The sequence below is a fragment of the Chiloscyllium punctatum genome, chromosome 7, assembly GCF_047496795.1.
Source record: "Chiloscyllium punctatum isolate Juve2018m chromosome 7, sChiPun1.3, whole genome shotgun sequence".
NCBI classification, from domain to species: Eukaryota; Metazoa; Chordata; class Chondrichthyes; order Orectolobiformes; family Hemiscylliidae; genus Chiloscyllium; species Chiloscyllium punctatum.
In genome coordinates this window covers 78,069,114-78,091,986 of record NC_092745.1, presented here as the reverse complement: position 1 = coordinate 78,091,986, position 22,873 = coordinate 78,069,114, and the positions used below count along the sequence as shown (strand labels likewise).

At 39.6% G+C, this 22,873-nt stretch overlaps 1 protein-coding gene across 2 annotated transcripts in view; it reads left to right on the top strand.

Annotated features, from left to right (window-relative positions):
- Window positions 1-972: 972 nt before the first annotated feature.
- LOC140479841 (retinoid isomerohydrolase-like) overlaps window positions 973-22,873 on the top strand; it is a 46,478-nt gene continuing 24,577 nt past the window's right edge. Inside the window, exons 1-5 of one of the 2 annotated variants that reach the window (XM_072574136.1) lie at window positions 973-1,068; window positions 1,179-1,261; window positions 7,516-7,666; window positions 8,594-8,701; window positions 16,662-16,803. In XM_072574136.1, coding sequence (XP_072430237.1) covers window positions 1,058-1,068; window positions 1,179-1,261; window positions 7,516-7,666; window positions 8,594-8,701; window positions 16,662-16,803 — 495 coding nt within the window. In that variant the 5' untranslated portion in view covers window positions 973-1,057. The remainder of the gene's footprint in view (window positions 1,069-1,178; window positions 1,262-7,515; window positions 7,667-8,593; window positions 8,702-16,661; window positions 16,804-22,873) is intronic. The other variant, XM_072574137.1, reaches the window with a different exon arrangement.

The window sequence follows — 22,873 nt, the reverse complement described above, 5'->3', positions numbered from 1 at the left end:
GAGATGGGGTGGGGATTATAGAAAGCCGACGCAAGCGGGTGTGCCCCGGACCCGCAGCTGAAATAGAGCGCTGCCACTCTGTTGTGATCTTGGCCAATGTAATACTGCCACCAAAAAGCTGCATCTTTGATAATGCAGTGCGGTATCAATATTAAGCAGAGGTATTGGCCTGGATTACATGTTGAAATCCTAGTGTGGTTTTGCATCTATAATCTTGGAAGTTAGAAAGGGATCAACCAAAGCTGAAATTTCAATTTGCTCTATGTGCAGACCTTCCTTTATCTTGGCATGATGGATCAGTTCTAATCTGAATCTAGAATTATTTTGAGAATTGGTTTTACTCCTGTAAATTGAGGCCATATTTGAGGAGTCCCGGTGTACAAAACCTGAAAAGGACACATTTAAAAATAATCTATTGCCTCTTTCATAAATGGAAAAAAACCTCTCTGCCCTTGTTAATCAATTTAGTCACTTTGCATCATGCTGTTGTTTGCCTGAAGTCTCATTGTTGCCAGTTTGCTGACATCGGTATTGCGTGCCAGGCTCAGGACTCTTAATATTGGAAAATAGAATGCAGTCTTTTATAGGGGTCCAGCCAAGTGTCCTTTTCTCATGAGTGTTTTCTCTTTTGTTCTTTTTAAATTTGTTTTCAAGTATGTTCTGCTTCACTGACTTTTTGTAGTACCTGCTGTCACACTGAGAGCCACTCTGAATTTCATCCCCAGATAACAATTCTTTTTTCATTTCAATATTTTCTCTGTCAGTAGGAGTGGCTATCACTACTCCATCAAATATACTTTGTGTTGCCCTAATCTGATTGTGAAAGAGGAAGAGGTCTTTTAAGGAACTTCACAGAGCTACTTGTAAACAGCAAAATAAAACTTCTGGATTTGCAAGTTGAAAGCAGCTATTGTTTTCATCAGACTCTGTAATTGGCCAAAATATTTGTTTAAACCTCTTAAGTTTGCAATGCGACTAAGCATGGCTCTATATAATTCCTGTGAAAAGCAAAAGAAACAGACTTGCGCTGCTGAAAGTGGAATTGACATCAACTCCAATGGCAAATCAGTAAGTTTGACTTTTCAGTAGCAATTGACATTAATTTGCATTTTTCTAAAACAACTTATAAAGAAGCTATAAAGTATAACTTGTTCATTGGTAAAACAAAAACCTTTCAGAATTGAACATCCAAGTGGTGGCTATAGGAAGTTGTTTGAAACAGTCAAGGAAACTGCTCAACCGCTGTCAGCCTGTGTTAGAGGTTTGTTATTTCTATTTAACTTTGTTTTAAGAGTCAAATTTGCAAATTAAGAGCTAGAAATGTCTGCTGTGTTACTTTTGCTTTAGCAATTGTATCAAAGCAAATTTGAACTGATAAATTAATGCTCAGCAATAATGCACAAATTAATTTATCAGTGATTTTTAGAAAAATGACTGCCTGCTTTCTCATAATATTGTGGATTACATTCAGCAGAAGAGCAATTTCATTTCCTAAACATTTTCTTCAAGTTTTTCATCCTGGTTAAACCCAGAAGCTACATGTGAGCCAGCCTGAAGGCAGAGTTGGGAAAACTTAATTGACCCTTGGAAAATTATTGAATAATAGAAGGAAGTTAATATGATATTAGTAAAGGCAAATCATATTTTAGAGTCCAAGATGAAACAATGGAGAGAGTTGATGAGGGAAATGGAATTAATGCATGCATCACCTTTTAAAACATGTTTGATAAAGTCATGCATAATATATCTGTCAAAATTGAACTCTATGCAGTTAAAGAGCAATGGCTGCATGCATACAAAACTGATTTTGGAATAGAAAAGAAACAGTAGTGACAAACGTTTCTTTAGAGACTTGAGGGAAGTATACGGAGGTATCTCCAGTGCGTTTTGTTAGGACACTACTTTTTGCTAAATTTATGAACCACATGTTGGTGCATATGGCATAATTACTTGGAAGCATAGAAAACAGTGAGGAGGATTGCACCAAATTTGCAGATGAGCAGATATGTGGCAGATTAAATCAGGTGTGTGGATTGATTCATTTTGATGGGGAAAATGACAATATAAGCCAAATGATATGATCTTAAAGGAAATACAAGATTCAAGAGACCAGTGTATCTGGGTAGTCAAAGTTTAGAAGGTGGCAGGAGCAATAGAAAAATCATGTGAAGTGTATGGCTCTATAAATAACAAGATAGAATAAACAATTAGTAATAATCCTTGAAATTGGCTAGTGTCCAGCTGAAGTACTGTGCCTGTTCTGGGGACCACATTTAGGCAGGAATCCAAGCCATTGTAGATGATAGAGAAGAGACTTATTAAAATGGTACTGGAGATGAAATATTTCAGTTAAGAGACTGAAGAGTTGGAATTATTCCCTTTGAAGCAGAAAATTGCAACAAGTGTTTAAAATCATGAAAACTTTGATAGAGTAAATAAAAAGAAATATTTCTCATCTAAATTGCTCTCAAAATCTGCAGTAGATGCAGTGGTAGGGTTTTTACCCAGGGTATTTATATCTGTTGTGGCAATACTTACATTAGCTCCTAGAACAACCTGATATGGGTAGCATAGTACTGAGAGATTTGATAGATGTTTGCTTCAGCTTCTGCATTTTAATACAAGAAATAATAATGACAGATACTGTTGTCTGAGTTAATACTGAACATTTTGGTTACAAACTGTTGCGTGTTTCCCTCAGCTCCAGATGCACTTTTAAGACGCAGGCTGAGATCTTAATGCCATTATGTCACATGATGATATCATAGCATGTCACTTAAAGGTATAGTGTGTACCAGTTGTGGATGTAACACAAAATTTCCCTTTATTCCAACCAAAATAGAAATCCAAATCAAATATTCATTGTTACACAAAGTCATATGTTGTTAATCCAATAATTACATAACAGGTAAAATGGAATTAACAACTTTAGCAAATCAAACTTCAAAATGGCATTTTGGGACTTTGCCAATCATCCTCATCTGATTATCGTATCCCCTTCTGGAGAAGTACATCTTAATCTCAGTTAGTCTTTCCTATTCATGTACTTATCCAAATGCCTTTTAAATGTTGTAACTGTACCCGCATCCACCACTTCCTCTGGCAGTTCATCCCACACATGAACCACTCTCTGTGGAAAGAGGTTGTCCCTCATGCCCTTTTAAAACTTTCTCCTCTCATCTTAAAAATATTTCCCCCTGGTTTTGAACTCCCCTATCCTAGGTCAAAGACCCTTGTTATTCACCTTATCTATGCCCCTCATGATTTTATAAACCTATATAAAGTCACCGCTCAACCTCCTAAGCTCCAGTGAAAAAAAGTCCCAGCCTATCTAGTCTACTTATACAAAGCCTAGGCTATAGATCAGGCATGTTCTAATTGGATGACTGAACAAGCTCAAAGACTAAATGATCTATTTCTATCCTATGAGTATTAGTCTTATTACAAAGACACTAGTGGATAAATATTGGAAAGCTTTGCTACAAATTTACTTGACATTGATGAGACTACACCTTGATTACTATGTACATTTTTGATTCTCTTATTTAAGAAGGAGAGACATTTATATTGGAGGCAGTTCAGATAATGTTTGCGAGGTTAGTATCTATGTTGAAGGGATTGCCTTATGAAGAAAGGCTGACCAGGTTGGCCAATGCCCTAAAGTTGAGAAGAATGAGATGTAATCTTATTGAAATGTATAGAATTCTAAGGGGATATTACAGGGTGAATGCCGAGAGTAAAATTTCCCCCTGTGAGTGAGAGTGGAACCAGGGGCCACAATTTGGGGTCTCGTTTAAGACTGAGATGAGAAAAATGTTTTCCCCACACTGGGTGATTAATCTTTGGAATTTTCTAAGTCAAAGGAGCAGTATACCCTCTGTCATTTGCTGGCAGGTGGGACTAGATTGGGTTGGGATATCTGGTTAGCATGGATGGGTTGGACCGAAGGGTCTGTTTCCATGCTGTACATCTCTATGACCCTATTTGATGTTGTGTTAAGCAAATTGTTGATCAACAATGTGCCAAAGATTTTGGAGGCAGCCATGTTAGTGAAGTTAACACCAGAATCAGATTAATCAGATTTTATCGATTGGCAGAGCGAATTTAGGGGCTATGTGGTCTATTTTTGCTCATATTTCTTACATTACTCACAATACTCCATCTTAAGATTTTGCAATCACTGCATCATTGAAATACACATTTCCTCACATCTCACATATTGAATACCGACCATGTTAGGCACATTATCAACACATCTCTAAAGACCCTCACTAATATATGCTTCTTTCCTGTAGGTGAAGTCCCTGCAACTTTGTTAGTACCCTACCATCAGAGGAGGCTGCACCCATCTGTGTGGCTTCTCTTAATGCAAGAAAAAGTATTGGCTGTCATGGATGAGAACTAAACAATCATCATCATGGCAAGTCATAATACCTGAGAAGATGTTAATGCTGAGTCTCTTCACACGTTATCCATATCTCTCTTCACACGTTATCCATATCTCTCTTCATTTGCATTTTACATTGTCAGAAGTCACACAACACCAGGTTATAGTCCACCAGGTTTATTTGAAATCACAAGCTTTTGGAGCATAGCCCCTTTGTCAGGTGAAGTGAGAAATAGGCATACAGACACAGAATTTATAGGCAGAGAGATCAAGGACGGAGAGATCAAAGTATCATACAAATGGTGCGAGTGGAGTGTCTAATAATAGGTCTCTACTGGTGATCAAAAGTGTCAGGTGGTGTGAGTAAAGTGACAACAGCTGAATAACAAGTGAAGGGATGACCTGTAATCTGACTAGACGAGTCAGAGAGATAATAACACAAAATTAAAAATAAGCTGGCGCTGGAGATAAACCAAATGACTACAATAACATGCGAGGTATAAGAGTCGCATGCCAAGGGTCTAACTAAAGTAACAAGTAATCCACAACTGTACAAATTAATTAAGGTAAGGAGAGCATAATAATTAATGAAGTTGGTGGTGTCTGAACAGGACAGTAAGACAGACTTTCAAGATACAGAAATGTGGTGGGGTCACATGTATTGTAACATGAACCCAAGTTCACCGTTGAGGTAGTTTCCATGAGTACGGAACTTGGCTATCTGTTTCTGCTCAGCAGTTCTGCATTGTTGTGTATTTCAAAGGCCACCTTGTAGGACGTTTGCCCAAAGATTGGAGGCTGAATGTCCTTGACCGCTGAAGTGTTCCCCGACTGGGAGGGAACATTCCTGTTTGGAGCATGGTGTCCATTCATCTGTTGTTGTAGTGTCTGCATGGTCTCACCAATGTAACTTGCCTCAGGGCATCCTTGCCTGCAGCATATGAGGTAGATAACATTGGCTGAGTCATATAGGTATCTGCTGTGTACGTGGAGAGTACCCACCACTTCACCTGACAAAGGGACTACGCTCCAAAAACTAATGATTTCAAATAAATCTGTTGGACTATAACCTGGTGTCATGTGATTTCTGGTTTTGTCCACCCCAGTCCAACACCAGCCTCTGCACACTATTTTACCCTATGTACTCCACATGCCCAATTCTGATTGCTTTTATGAACGATTTCTTTCATGAATATATCTACCCTTGTGTCTCCCTTTCATTCCAGATGTTGAACATGTAGAGATACCTGTGCCATTATAAGATAATGATGGCAGCCTTCCTGAAGATACAGCAACATGCAACCTGATTCTTGCAAGCACAATTTCAGATACTGGTAAAATGTATACTTTAGATGTTACACTAGAGAATATGGCTTCCTGCAAAGAATCACCAGGAGAACATGTGCAGGAGTTAGGGCAGGTAGTAAGCATGCCAGGTCATTTGATGATGACTGCCAATACGAGGTGTGCTATAGAAGCTTTAGATGCAAATTATTAGGGCCCAAGCTACCAAGCTATGGACATAGGCTAGGAAATGTTTGCTGCACTAGGTACCCTGCAGTCAGTTTGTACCCAATGGCTCAAACTTTTGAAGCATTCAATTTCAATCTGTGCCAAAGCTTCACATACAACTTGAGAACCATTCTGTCTAACACTGACTGAGTAGTCCAGCAACTGCACTTCCTGTGATTTGCCTGCACTGACAGCTCCGATATTTTCCCATGCAAGTTCAGGTGACTGTCATCTTCCCTTTGAGATTCTAGGGTTCTGCTTTACTTCTGTTGTTCGTTTTAGCACAAGACAGAGGAAGTGCTATGATGTAGGTACAGCAACATATTCTCTGCTTAATGAGACAGGCAGCTGCTCTGCTCTCCTTTCCCCAGGTAAGATGTCCAGTGTTCTTGGACCCATCTGCTATAACCTACTTAAGGTACATAGTAGCTTAAGGTCACCCATTGAGTGTTCTAACAGAAGCTGAACAAGCTTTCACCATCTAATATCTAGTTACTGAGAAAATCTACCAACAGTGTTTGTAAAGAGAGTGGTGATCAGGTTTACGTGGCTGTTTGTGTAGATAGTTCAGAGGAACTGCTGTTTGATGAGCTAACTAGTGCTGCCTTATTCTTCCTTCTCTATGTTTTTTATTCCCCTCCTGCACTTGCTTCCTAGATGTTGGTAAAGGTCAGTAACTTATGATAACTGTTTCTGGAAAGAATGCAACAAAGGACCATAAATCTAAAAAGCCAGTCAAGATTGTTAAGCAAGTCAAAGGCAAGAGGGGACTGAAACTGTATTTGAAAAATCATGACTGCGAGCTGAAAACTGAACACAGACCTACCCAATGTGCCTTTTGTGTTATTGCAAACAAACTGGACATCTGGAATCCTTTTCAATGCAGAAGGTGCTAGACTGCTGATAGAAAGCCCGCAAGAAAATGCAGGAGCTGGTTTTAGCACCTTGTAACCTGGAGGAATATGCAATGCAGCTAAAACATTATTTAGAAACTGATTTCCTAATGCTGTTCAGATATGTTTATAATCATTTTATCCACATAGAGAAATTTATATTGTTTCACAAGGCTTCATGATTTTGCACAGCTTGTATTCTATGGTTCTTTGATTTTTTTTTTGTTTTGATGGTTACTTTAGCCTTATGAATAATCCAGTCCAGATTTTGTTTCTAATTTGCATTAGCTGTATATATGTTTACTGTTGTAAAGACCATCTCAGGCAATTAGTTGTTAGTGTTATACAGACAAATATTACTGCAATGTAGCAAAGGTACGACAAATGCTGTTTTTGGTGAAGGAATATATGTTGACCAAGAAACTGGCAGAAGGTTTCCATGTAATTTTCCACATCCAGATACTTAGACAGAAATAGCTACTTCATTTTCAAAAGACAATAAATTCCAGTTCTGGGGCATACCTCTGCACTGTTCCTCTTACATTATGTGTTAATAAAGGATTTAAAACCTTGCCCTTCTTGTTCATAGGAGTACTACCACTGAGCCAAGTTAGCACTTCAACTGCAATGTTTGTGTATATGCTTCATAGTATCACAGCTAGTTGAACAAACCATCTAGCATTATATGCTGATTAATTCATAACAGTACTTTTGACTATCTAGGTGCAATTCCTTCCTGGTTAAAGGGTAGCCTTCTACGATGTGGTCCAGGGTTATTTGAGATAGGCTCAGAGCCATTTTATCATCTATTTGACGGACAAGCTCTTCTTCACAAATTTGATTTCAAGAATGGAGAAGTCACCTATTACAGGCGGTATTGTACAATTTACATATTTCATGTTTTGTGATGTTAAGCAGTTCCACAAATTTCTTTTAGAAAGTACAGTAGTAATTCTGCTAGACGAGTGTGAAGCGAACAATTATCACAAAAACATGGGAACCAATTTTGAATAAGTTTAAGTGACTTGTTCTTTTGGAACAAAGTTACTTTATTTCATTCTGAATAGCATCATGCACAATATCAACTTCATAAAAATTGCCCAGGGCCCTACCATAATTAAGCAAATTATGATAAACTTCACCCTTAATAAATTTTAATTGTTAATTAATTAAATAATTAATAATTTGGATGACCTCAGCCAAAGATTTGGTAGGCATACCTCAGGGCATGGAGATGGCAAAAGATTAGAATTGATACTCCTGCTCCTAACTAGTTATCCAGCAAGCCTGGACTGAAAAACAACTATATAAAGAGAATGGGATTGGGATTGAATACAGCTCTGCACGCTAAAGTCTTGGGAATATGTGAGCAACTACTTGCCAATTATTTTCCACTCCTTAGAAATGCCCTCCCCCCCAACTGCTTTATCTCTCCTTAAATTCCACCTTTAACCAAGTTTTTGGTCACACTTTCAAATATTTATTGAATTATACTCCACTCCTTTTTTCCCTATGGCTCTGTGAAATTAAGTGCTTTGAAATGTTCTATATAAATGCAGTTCTTTTTATTGTTAGTGATTGTGTATAAGCACTTGTTGTCTTCACAAAACACTCAGCTGTTCAGTGTTTTAATGCAGTTGTTAATCCACTTAAAACAAATGAGCATATATCTGCAGTAGCATAGTAGAGGACAAGATTATATTTAATGTTAAACATTTGTTAATCAACATCATTACCAATTACTTGATTTGATAAATTGCAGTTATTTAGACTTCATCAGAGAATTTTGTTTGCTTTGTAGGTTTGTTCAAACTGATGCTTATGTGAGGGCCATGACTGAGAAACGAATTGTAATCACTGAATTTGGTACTTTTGGCTATCCTGATCCATGCAAGAACATCTTCTCCAGGTTATAGAAATAATTTTGTGACTATTTAATTCGAAGTCTTTGTTTTATAAAATGTGAATATCTGAAATGTGAGAAAAATGCACAGCCATTTTGAAAAAAAGAACAAACAAAAAAAATCAAGCTGACAAAGTGTCATTAGACGTGGAGATATCAGAAGTAATAGATGGGGTGAAAATTGCTCAGCAGAATACACTAGAAAGACTGCACATCATTACATTGCATTGTCATCTGATCCAAATGGCTTGTACCCTGGGAAATGAGATGGAAATAGCAGAAGTATTGGCATAATCTTCCAATCTAGGGAGATGTCAGAGGATTAAAGTAGACAAATATAACATCTCTATTCAAGAAAGGGTGTAAGGACAATTCCCAACTACTACAAGCCAGTAGTTTAACATTACAGTTAGGTCAGGAAAAGAAATCAACAGGTACCTGAAAGGTTTGCGTTAATTCAGGAGAGCCAGTGGTTAGTTGACATTCTTCTGTTGTAGAGAGATGATGAGAATGTATCTTACAAACATTGTTGATGTCAAGTAAGATCATCTGCACTTATTTTAATGGCTGATCAAGCCAACTGTGGAAAGGCAATTTAGAACATAAGAACCAGGAGCAGGAGGAGGCCACCTGGCCCCTCAAGCCTGCTCTGCCATTCAATAAGATCATGGCTGATCTTTTTGTAGCCTCAGCTCCACTTATCCACCCTCTCACTATAACCATTAATCCCTTTACTTTTTTTAAAAAAATCTATCTTAGTTTTAAAAACATTCAATGAGGAAGCCTCAACTACTTCATTGGGCAGGGAATTCCACAGATTCACAACCATCTGGGTGAAGAGTTTCCTTCTCAATTCAATCCTAAATTTGCTCCTCTTAATGTTGAGACTATGCCCCTTTGTTCTCGTTTCACCCACCAGTGGATGCATCCTACCTACTTCTATCTTATCTACTCCCTTCATAATTTTACATGTTTCTATAAGATTCCCCCCCCCCCCACCCCCCATGCTTCTAAATTCCAATTAATATAATCTCTCCTCATAAATCAACCTAGTAAAGCTCCTCTGTACCCCCTCTAATGCCAGTCCATCCTTTCTCAAGTAAGGAAACAAATCTGCATGCAAGTGTGGTTTCACCCACACCCTATACAGCTATAACATAACCTCACTGTTTTTAAACTCGATCTCTCTAGCAATGAAGAACAAAATTCCATTGGCCTTCTTAATTGTCTTATGCACCGGCAAACCAATCTTGTGTGATCCGTGCAACATGCTGCATTATTTTTCCATTCAAATAATAGTTCTTTTTACTATTATTCCTACCAAAATGGATGACTTCACATTTATCAACATTGTACTCCATCTATCAGAACTTTGTAAACTCACTTAGTCCTCTGCATTCATCTGAATATCATCCCCAAACTTTGACAGACTGCACGTGGTCCCCAACTCCAAATCATCTTTGAAAATTGTGAATAATTGCAGTCCCAGCACTGATCCCTGAGGCACACCACTACTCACTGATTGCCAACCAGAAAAGCATTCATTTATCCCTACTCTTTGCTTCCTGTTAGTCAACTAATTCTCAATCCATGCTAATATATTGCCCGTAACACCGTGCACCTTTATTTTATGCAGCAGCCTTTTGTACGGCACCTTGTCAAATGCCTTTTGGAAATCCAGATACACACATCTACTGGGTCACCATTGTTCACTGTGCTCATATTGTCTTCATAGAATTAAACATGACTTGCCTTTCATGAATCCATGCTGCGTCTGCCCAATGGGACAATTTCTATCTACATATCTTGCTATTTCTTCCTTGATGACAGATTAAAGCAATTTTCCCCACTACAGAAGTTAAGCTAACCCAACTATAATTCCCCACCTTTTGTCTACCTCCTTTTTTAAACTGTGATGTCACACATGCTGTTTTCCAATCTGCTGGAACTGTCCCAGAGATCAGCGAATTTTGAGAAATTACCACAAGCGCATTTGCTATTTCTCCCGCCACGTCTGTTTGTATCCTAGGATGCATTCCATCAAGGCCAGGAGACTTGTCTACCTTTAGCTCCATTAGCTTACCCAACATTACCTCTTTTGTGATAATAGTCATTTCTAGGTCCTCACCTACCTTACTTAATTACTGGCATGTTTCTCATATCCTCCACTGTGAAGACCAACACAAAGTACCTGTTCAGTGCCTTGGCTATTTTCTTATTTCCCACTATTAAATCCTCCTTTTCATGTTTAAAGGTTTGTCACAAGTGCCATATCGGAAGTTGTCCTTGCCATATGGGGACTGACTTCTGCTTTGGAACTTCAGAAACCACGTGTTGCTGTGTGTGTGAATCCCTGTCTACAGTTGGTGTTGCCATTTACAGTGAGAGTTTCCCCACTCTGCATGATTAATGTTGAGGGATTTCACATCTGTTGTGGCAGCATCCTTGAATCACTATTTGCATACTCTTCTCATGTTTTATCACAAGCTGAATTGCATAACCTCTTGGGATAAACATGTGTGGATTTATTAAAGAGAGATTCTGCTAAGATGAAACAAATTGAAATACTTGAAGAAGCAACAGAAGAGGTTGAAGAAGAAAATGTAATAGATATTGTTATGTGAAATTTAAGAAAGAGCTTGACATAGCCCATAAAACGTTGAACAAATAAGAACAAAACTGAGGTGCATGAAATAGGAGGATCATAGCAGTTTAGATAAAATATTATTTCAAGAACAGAAAAGAGTAAGTTGTGCTAAATGGTTGGTTTTTAGACTGGAGGATGTGAAACAGTGGTGTTCCTCAAACATCAATGCAAAGAGCATTGCTTTATAAATTACTCCAATTTTGGAATACAGTGTAAAATTTTAACATTTTCTGACAATACCAAACTTTGAGATGCCGCAAGCAATGAGGATAATAGCAGTTGACTACAAGAGGATATAGAGTCAAAAAGTGTGACGCTAGAAAAGCACATAGGGTCAAGCAGCATCAGGGGAGCAGAGTGTCGACGTTTTGGGCATAAGCCCATCATCAGGAATGTGGGGGGAGCTCAAGGGGCCTGATAGATAAATAGGAGGGGGGTGGGGGAAAGTAGCTTGGAAGGCGATAGGTAGATGAAGGTGTGGATTGATTGTGATAGGTTGGAAAGGAGGGTAGAGCAGATAGGTGGGAAGGAAGATGGTAAGACAGTTCAAGAGGGCAGTGCCAAATTCGAGGGTTGCACCTGGGATAAGGTGGTGAGAAGGGAGATTTGGAAATTGGTGAAATCAACGTTGATTCCGTGTGGTTGGGGGGTCCCAAGTTGGAAGATGAGGTCTCCTTCCTCCAGGTGTTGGGTAGCTTGAATTTGACAGTGGAGGAGACCCAGGACTTGCATGTTCTTGGTGGAGTGGGAGGGGGAGTTGAGGTTGTTGGCCACAGGGTGGTGGGGTTGTTTGGTGCATGTGTCCCAGAGACATTCTCTGAAGAGTTCCACAAGTTAGCGTCCTGACTCCCCAATGTAGAGGAGACCACATCGAGAGCAACGGTCACAATAGATGAGGTATTTGGATGTGCAAGAAAATCTCTGCTGGATGTGGAAGGATCCTTTGGGGCCTTGGATGGAAGTGGGGGGGGGGGGGGGGGGGGTGGTGTGGACGCAGTTTACACCTCTTGCGGTGGCAAGAGAAGATGCCGGGTGTGGAAGGTGTGTTGGTGGGGAGGCAGCGAGGACCTAATAAGAGAGTAGCGGAGGGAATGGTCTCTGCAGAATGTTAAAAGGGGGGGAGGGAGGGAAATATGTCTCTAGTGGTGGGATCTGACTGTAGGTGGCGGAAATGGCAGAGGATGATCCTTGTATCCGGATATTGGTGGGGTGAAAAGTGAGGACCAGGGCGTTCTATCCTTGTTGCAGTTGGAGGGGTGGGGTTCAAGGGTCGAGGTGCAGGAAGTGGAGGGGATGCACTGGAGGGCATTGTTGACCACATGGGAGGAGAAATTGCGGTCCTTGAAGCAGGAGGCCATCTGGGATGTTCTCGAGTGGAATTGCTCCTCCTGGGACCAGATGCGGTGAAGGCAGAGGATTTAGGAGTAAGGGATAAGGGTTTTACAGGAGGGGGGTGGGAGGAGGTATAGTCCAGTTAGCTGTGGGAGTTGGTGGGATTGAAGTAAATGACTGTTGAGTTGGTCACCAGAAATGGATTTGCGTTCGGTCAGTCGCCGGAAATGGTCTCCGACTTCAAGGACCACAATTTTCCCTCCCACGTGGTCAACCATGCCATCTAGCACATCTGTTCCACTTCCCAAACCTCCGCCCTTGAACCACACCCCTTCAACTGCAACAATGATAGAACTCCCCTAGTCCTCACCTTCCACTCCACCAATTTCCACATACAACGCATCATCCTCTGCCATTTCTACCACCTACAGTCAGCTCCCACCACCAGAGATATATTTCCCTCCCTCCCTTTCAGCATTCCACAGAGACCATTCCCTCTGTAACTCCCTCTTTAGGTGCTTGCCCCCCAACAACCCACCCTCCACTCCTGGCACCTCCCTTGCCGCCGCCACAAGAGGTGTAAAACCTGAACCCACAACAACGCCCCCCCACCCACCCACGACCGCTTCAACTCCTCCTCCCACTCCACCAAGGACATATAAGTCTTGGGCCTCCTCCACTGCCAAATCCAAGCCACCCGACGCCTAGAGGAAGAACACCTCTTCTTCCGCCTTGGGAACATCCAACCACACAGCATCAATGTCAATTTCACCCCTGCCTTATCCCAGATCCAACCCTCCAACTCGGCATCGCCCTCTTAAACTGTCCATCTTCTTTCCCACCAATCCACTCCACCCTTCCCTCCAATCTAGCCCCCGGCTTCATCTACCTATCGCCTTCCAAGCTACCTTTCCCCCAGCTCCACCCTCCTACTATTTATCTCTCAGCCCTGTTTGGGGTCGCCTCACATTCCTGACGAAGGGCCTTTGCCCAAAACGTCGTCTCTTTTGCTCCTCAGAGGCTGCCTGAACTGCTGGGCTTTTCCAGCACCACATCTTTTGACTCTGATCTCCAGCATCTGCAGTCCTCACTTTCTTCTACAAAAGGATATGGACTAGCAGAATGGCCAAATAACTGTTGAGTAGGATTTAATACAAAGAAGTGTGAACTGACATAATTTAGCTGAAGGGATAAGGACCTGGTGAATCATGTGAATGAATTATTGTATCTATGAATCTCACTCATTGAGAGAGTAAGTAACAATGCACATGGGACTTTAGGTTTCATAAATACAGACATTGAGGACAGAAGCAGGGAAGAAGGAACAAAGAATTAAGATCAGTACAGTAAAGGAACAGGCTGTTTGGCCCACCAAGTCTGTGCCAACACATGATATCTTTCTGAACTGAAAACCTTTTGCCTCTACACAGTCCATATATCTCTATTCCCTGCCGATTTGTAGATCTGGCAAGATGCCGCTAAAATATTGCTATTGTATCAGCCTCCATCATCTCCTCTGGCAGCACATTCCAGGCACTTACCACCCCCTCACATCTTGCCTCTCACATCTCTATTAAACTTTCTCCATTTTACCTTAAACCTGTCTCCCCTAGCAATTGACATTTCTAGTCTGGGAAAAAGACTGACTATTCATTCTATCTATGCCTCTCATAATTTCGTAAACGTTTTTCAGGGCACCCCCTCACCCTTTGATGTTGAAGTGAAAACAAACCAAGTTTCTCCAATCTCTCCTCATAGCTAATGCCCTCCAAATCTGGCAATTGTAAACCCTTGCTGTATCTTCTTCAAAGCCTCCACATCCTTCTTAGTATGGCAACCAGAACTGTACACAAAACTCCAAATGTGGCCTAACTATAGTTCTCTACAGCTGCAAAATGACTTGCCAATTTTTATACCTGACCCAATGAGGGCAAGTATATAATACGCCTTTGTGCCCACATTTATTCACTTGTGTTACCATTTTCAGGGAGCTGTTGACCAGTATGCCTAAATCCCACTGTATGTTGATGCTGTTAGGTTATGTCATTTATTGTATACGTCGCTCCTGCATTTGATCTTCCAAAATGCATCACCTCATATTTGTCTGAATTAAATTCCACCTGCCATTTCTCTGCCCAAGTCTCCAGTCTATTTATAGGTTGCTGTATCCTCTGGCAATACTCTTGTGCAATCTTACTAATCAGGTCACCTACATTCTCCTCCAAATCACTCATATATATTACAAACAACAGGGGTCCCAGCACTGATCCATGCAGTACCTTACTGGTTACTGATATCCAATCAGAATAACATCCTTCCATTGCTGTCTTCTATGACTAAACCAGTTCTGTATCCACCTTACTAGTTCACTGCAAATCCCATGTTAATTCAACTTTATATCAGCTCACCATAAGGAACCATGTCAGATTTGATAAAGTCCAAACAGAAAACATTGACTGCGCCCCCCAATCAATTATCTTTGTCATTTCCTCAAAACACTTAATCAAGTTAGTGAGGCACGACAGTCCCTCAGGATGTTCTCCAATAATTTCCCTACAACTGACACAACGCTCCATGTAAATTCCAGAATTATTCCTGTTGCCGTTCATAAAAAAGGAACAATGTTAGTTATTCTCCAGTTCTCCAGAGTTTATTATAACATATAGGACTCCGAGGAAACTTGACAAGATGTGTGCTGAAAGAATGTTTCCTCTTATGGGAGAAATTTGGACCAGTATAAAGATAAGGGGTATTCCATTTAACAGAGATAAGGACACTTCTTTTCTCAGAAGCACACAAGTCTGTGAAACTCTTTTCATGAGAGATCATTAGCAGACTAGGTTATTGAATATTTTTAATGCAAAGGTGGATAGATTTTTGACTCTCTGGGGAGTTAAAAGTTAGGAAAGAAATGGTATTGAGGCAGAACAGGCTTGAAAGGTCAAATCTGTTCCTAATTCACATGCTCACATCTAGGTCGACTGCAATTGATTTTTTCTCTCTCTCTCTACTTCTCACATGTAGTCTGCAGTTCATTTTCTTCCAGTCAGCCCTTGTTCCATCACATTCTTGAGCCTCCACATTAAGCTTGACACTACTCTGGATTAATACGCTCTCTATGCTAGAAGAAGGCCAGGAAGTTTTTGTTCTTTTCTCCAGTTCATTCCCACTTACTACTGGGCGTTTTGGTGTCACTTCAGACCTTCCATGGAGTTAATTATCATGGACATTAGGATTCTCTTGCACTTTTACTGCAAATCCCAGTTGTTTTGACGATGTAGTCATCAGCCCACCAGGAGTTTGGTCTGCTTGTATTGCCTGTGGTCTTTACAAACTCTGTTAGGTCATTAATACAAATACAGATTGACATTTTTTTTGTTTTCAGCATCATTTGTCACTCTTATAAGCTAACCTTGTGAAGAGTGACTAGACTCAAAACATTAACTCAGGTTTCTTCCCACAGATTCTGTCAAACTTGCTGAGTTTTGCCAGGTATTTGTGTTTTATTTCAGATCGCCAGTATCTGCAATTCTTTGTTAAGTCTCGTATTTCCTTTTTTTTTCTGGTGAGCACCTATCTTGCTTCATATCTAGATATTTAAGAAAGTAAATCTGAGGACCTTAACAATAAAGCTTCATGTCTGTACTTGACACTGTGATTTCACCTGGTCCATCATATGCTACCTCCTGGGCATTATTACATATTAACAATCATTCCTTGCACGATCATACAACCAGCCAGACATGTTATAGATTCTCAAACTTAAATGGTGAGACAATAGAATTTTACTGTTTTACAAAACATTTCCAAGAAAATAAGCTTTGTCTTGAATTCAATCCCAATGGTTCTTCATGAGTAGGTGCTTACTGAGAATTCTGGTTGCCTTGCAACAGGACATTTCTGAGATAAATGTGTTTAATCCAGAATTTTCTAATCGTAATATTTGCATAAATCTTTTTTTACACATTTTATTTCTGTTCTTCTCAGATTTTTTTCCTATTTCGAAGGTATTGAAATCACTGACAATGCTCTAGTAAATGTGTATCCCATTGGAGAAGATTATTATGCCTGCACTGAAACCAACTACATCACAAAGATCAATCCAGAAACACTGGAAACAATACAAAAGGTTACTCATTCCTGCTTATAATATGTTGCTGTGATTGGGTGATTGAATTAGGGCATTCATAATGAATGCAGTAAGCATGTCATTCTGTTGCTGTAAAATTTTTTTCATGTATTGCACTCCAAATCAGTTGAATAATTATCACATAGTTGTATCATGAAATGGTTTTACTTCTCTATCTTCCCATCAGAGGTACAATAAGTGCATCAATTACTTTTGCTTTAGTATTGCATAAATTGAATGTTATTTTACCTTTGAAATCTTCATTTGAGAAGGAGGGAATGAAAAATGTTTTTTCACCTATCTACGTGACTCAGATGTGAAATTGCTTAATTTAAAGCATTCATTAATCTCCATTGATTTATTGTACAAAGAACAGCATGACTCACAATATTGCTATATTGTGGCACTGGCACTGCGTTGCTATCCTCTTAATAAAATCATTAGCATTATGCATTCCAGATCCGGAAGCAATTATCATGGCACTGGTGTTAGAGAGTTAATCCTGTTCAAATGAAAAGGTTTTTGTAAAGGACAATCTCCGGTCATATTCTCACTCATAGAGAACACACAGGGATGTAAGTTCAACTCCATTGCTTACACAGAACAGATATAATAATATCCAACTTAGTACGGGATATGTCTCCATTTTCCGTGGGAATTTGAACCAATACTAAATTGGTTCCACTTTTATTTTTTCAGCAGGCCGTTGCCTGAAAGAGGCAAAATTAAAATGAAGTTCCTGCAACTATTTTGACTTCAACTGACATTTCTAAATGGTGACCAGCCATGATCTTATTGAAATGGGCTGAATGGCCTATTTCTCCTATGCCTTGTGGTCATACAGAGCTGCCAATTCAAATGTTTTCAAATTGACCTCTGTGGGCTCCTCAGATAAAGATTCTAAGACTTCAGAAATAGTCATTTTGTAGAATTGGATTATAACAAAGTGTGCTTATCTTTGCCATGACATTTTTCAGAGCCAACTACACTGCTATTTTTCTGGAGTCACATGTAAATCACTAATGAATGATCCCTGTTGTGGTGTGGTTTGAAGCTGACTGCTGATTAAGATGAGGGTGGTTCACCTTTATAGTCGTTATATTCTCTTTATTCACTCACTGAGTTGTCTAGATCCTCAAATTCTTTTGATACTCTATAGAATTCAATTACTTGTTCTGTTGGTTTTGACAGTCCCTTGTCTTTGCTGCACATTAGCATTTTAGAAGATTTTGCTGTGTGCATCATCAAACCATCTTAATATTCATTCTTGTGTAGAACAGTAGCACCACAGTTAACAAAACATGACATTATTGTTTTTGGAAGATAGGAAAAGAAGCAGTCCATTCAGCCCCTCAAAACTGTTCTGCTATTCTATATTCTATGTTTGATCTTTACCTCAAATCCTTTGATCATTGGCCTCATAAAAGTCAGTCAATCTCAGAATCTCCTCTTGCAAAGGGAGTTCTAGATTTCTCGTATATTTTATGTGGAAAATAATTCCTAATTTCGTCCCTGGCTGTTTGAGCTCTGATACTCATTTAATCCTTTGTTCTGGATTCTCCTTTCCCAAAGTAATAGTTCTCTGAAGCTACCTAATATAATTTTTTTTGTCATTTTAAATACCTTAATTAAATCATGATGTTATTTTCCAGTCTGCTTACATTTGTGATTAATTTGTTAACCTATTAGATTTCTTACAAATGCAGCAACCTTATGAAGTAGGATGTCAGCTTCTTTCACTATTTAAGCTTTGTTTATCTGCATTTATTTCCTGGACTTTAAACACTTTACTGGGAAATGGTTTGGTTTTCATATACTTCTGACCTCTCTGGAGTCACTTTGTCCCTTGCTATGCTAAGCATTGTACAGCCACCTCGGTATTTAGTTCATTTTGTCACCAGAGGCCACAACATTATGATTTCAGGGTGACTTCAAATTCTGTTGATTTCTAATAAACCACCAAAATTTAGCTGATCCATTGTGGGAAGCAACATCAACAGTTCTATTAGAAGTTCTTCTCCAGCACAGGAAAACTACCACTGAGCATCTCAACAGTTAATCACATGCCCAGCAAGGTTAGTTACAAGGGTTTAATTAAACTCAGCTGCAATTAAGCTTTTAAACGTAATTGCTGCTACTGATTAAATATCAATTTCATAATCCCACGATGCAGCAACTTCTGGCCTAGAATTCTCAGTGAGGTCTAGCTTGTGTGCGGTTCCCTCAGATTTGAATGATAAGGGTTCATGAGGTTAGGGTAAGAATTAGTGAGGGTACAGGATTGGTGAAAGTGGAGAAATCCAGAATAAGGATACGCAGGGTATTTTCAGATTGGTATAATGTAAGTTGTGGAGTGTTGCAAAGATCAATACTGGTACCTAGCTACTAACAGCTATAATAATGGCTTAGATGAAGGTTATTAAGAGTAATGTTTTGTGAGATCACATTGAGGATATGGAGGATGATTAATTTATTTTTTATTAGCTATTTATCCTATATGCATAATTGGTAGGAGAGAGCATTAATGGAACCATGTAGGCTCAATCTGAGTTCCATATGAATCAGCAGGCACCATGAGTGACATATACTATTTATTAGCATAATAGGACTTGTTTATTATCCTATATAATAGATCCAAGTTCTTTAACAATACTAAGTGAGGTAAAGCAGTAAATTATGTGGATGATGCAAAAGCAGTTCGCGTGCCAAGAGAGTGAGGGTATTAATATGCCAGGTGAGTTGATGGGGTTTTAAGGTATATCAAGGGGTCAGGTTGGGTAAGTGTCAGGTGTGGCACAGGTGAGGAGTAAGGAGAGAAGGGATGTGTGTGCAACATGTAAGGTCAGGGAGGGGTATTGAGTTCAGAGGTATTAGGGGTCTGTGGGCATCAATGGTGAGTTGGAGGCTCAGTTTAATAACTGCCCAGAAGTTTGAGCAGGTTTTAATCCTCATAATGTTACCTAGATTACACTTAAGGTTTGCATTTAAGGTTCAAACCCTCTGAACGCTCCAAATTTAAGGGAATTATTTTTGCTAGATGCACAGTAATTATCCATTTGATTGATCAGTTTGCTGGGCAATTTCTGTGGAGTCAGGTGCATCAGGATTTCTGCATGCAGCCAACAGGCAGCTCCAATCTGTGCTGCTGCAGTGACTCTCTGGCCATTGGAAAATTTGGGCCAATAGGTTTTGATGGGACACGACAGGATAGATGCTGAGAGGATATTTCGCCTAGATGGAGAGTCCAGATCAAGCAGCTATAGTTCCAGAATAATGGATTGATCATTTAGGACTTGGATAAATAAGAATTTCTTCATTCAAAGATTGTGAATTTTGGAATTCTTCACCCTAGAGGGTTGTGAATATGCAGTCACTGAGTTATTCAAGGCTGAGATTGATAGATTCAAGTAATCTTGGAGAAATCAAGGGAAATAGGATCAAGCAAAAATTGAGGTCAAATACGAGCTATGAGGTTTTTTTATTCATTCACAGGATCTAGCCTTCAGTGGCTGGGCCAAGATTTATTGTCCATCCCTAACTGCTCTTGAGAAAGGAATGGTGAGTTGTTGCTTTGATATATTTCCAAGTCAAGGTGGTGACTGGCTTGGGGGGGAATTTGCAGGTGGTGGTGCTCCCAGGTATCTGATGTGTTTGTCTTTCTAAACAGAAGTGGTCATAAGTTAAGAAGGTACTGTTTGAGGAGCCTTGTTGAAGTTCTGCAATGTATCTTGTAGATGGTACACACTGCAGCTATTATGTGCATCGAGGGAGAGAGTGAATGTTTGAGGATGTGGTAACAATCAAGCAACCTTCTTTGTCCTGATGGCATCAAGCTTCTTGAGTGTTGTTGGAACTTCACCCATCCAGGCAAGTGTAGCATATTCCATCACACTCCTGACTTGTGCATTATTGATAGTGGGCAGGCTTTGGGGAGTCAGGAGGTGAATTACTTGCTGCAAGATCCCTAGCCTCTGACCTGCTCTCATAGTCATGGTAATTATGTGGTAATTCCATTTTAGGCATTTGGTCATTGGTAACCACCAGAATGTTAATTTAGTGGGATTTAGCAAGATCGTAGAATGTCAAGAGGCAATGGTTAAACTTGTTCTTATTGGAGATGGTCTTTGCCTGGCACTTGTATGTTGTGAATGTTACTTGCTACTTATCAGCCAAGCCTGAGTGTCATTCAAGTCTTCCTGTATATGGATCTCGATTGCTTCAGGAACTTGGGAATTGCAAATAGTAGAGCAGGCTGACAGCGCTGTATGACTTAACTTGGTGCTCTATGTTTGCTGTGATGTTTGCCTTTTTAACCCTTGTTTTTCTGACTGGTGGTTATACTGTGTATAGCTGTTATGTAACTTCTTTTCTCTATTCTGTAAGGATTCTACCTAGGCACTCTGTAGTTTAGATGGTGCTATAAGTGGCAACTTATAAACTTTAAACTATACTCATTTGAGTGCATGTGACAATGAAGCTAATTTATAGTGTTATACAGCATGGAAACAGACCCAATTCATCCATGCCAACCAGATATCCTAAATTGATCTAGTCCCATTTGTCAACATTTGGCCCATATTCCTCAAAACCCTTCCTATTCATATACCCATCCAGATGCTTTTTAAATGTTGCAATTGTACCAGCCCTCACCACCTCCTCTGGCAGCTCATTCAATACACACACTACACTCTGTGTGAAAAATTTGCCTCTTAGGTTTTTGTTAAATCTTTCTCCTCTCACCTTAAACCAATGCCTCTAGTTCTGGATTGTCCCAGCCCAGGAAAAAGACCTTTGCCATTCACCATATCCATGCCCCTCATGATTTTATAAATCTCTATAAGGATATCCCATGCCTCAACACTCCAGGGAACTGGCCCCAGTCTATTCAGCCTCTCCCTATAGCTCAAACACTCCAATCCTGCCAACATCCTTGTAAATCTTTTCTGAATTGTTTCAGGTTTTACAACATCCTTTTTTATAGCAGGGAGACCAGAATTAAACGCAGTATTCCAAAAGTGGCTTAACCAATATCCTGTACAGCTGTACCATGGTCTCCCAACTCCTATACTCAATACATTGACCAATTAACACAAGTGTACCAAACACCTTCTTCACTATCCTGTCTACCTGTGACTCCACTTTCAAGGATCTATAAACCTACATTCCAAGCTCTCTTTATTCAACAGCATTCCCTAAGACCCTACCATTAAAGTGTAGAAGTCCTGCCCTGATTTGCCTTTCCAAAATGTGGCACACATTTATCTAAATTAAATGCCATCTGCCATTCATTGGCCCATCTGATCAAAGTCTTGTTGTATTCTGAGGTAACCTTCTTCACTGTTCACTACACCTCCACTTTTGGTATCATCTGCAAACTTGCCATATTCAATTCAATATATCTTGTATATCAGCTTAGTAGTTTGCAGTTATAACAGTTACCTGTGGAAGAGGTTAATATTTTGGAGAAACGCCAGTTGTGATTTTATGAGTTTGAAGAATGTTATAAAGCTCAGGTGAAACCTAAGTAAACTCTTTTTAATGCCTTTCATAAGACATTTCTGCAGTCCTCACTTTTGCCTATGTACGAAACGGAGCCAAATCTTGAATCTTAAACAAGATGCCTGCTCAATTAGTGCTGCATTTTTCAGTGTTATGGTCCTGTTCAATATCTTTGTGAATTGTGTAATAGATGGTGTTGCATGGTCCTGTAACCCATTGTGCCAGTCATTTATGCAAAGGTTGTAGCACTCCTTTTCGCTGGTGTTTCTTTGCTGGCAATTGACACAATATCTTGAACATTAAGCTGGCCTTGAAATATGGTAATTGTGCTTTGCTTTTGAGATATTATTGTGTTACATGGTTAACATAATATATTTGTGGTAGTGATTAGAATATGTCAGCTGTTGAATCATTATATTTCTCTAGGGGATACTGGTCAATGCAAGCAGCAACTTAGTTAAAATTATCTAGAATAATGCTGAGAAAGCCAAGGACATTGCCATTTTTCTTTAGTGATAACAATATCCAATGGCAAAACTGTTTGTCTTCATTGTTCAGAAGTGTTTCTCCT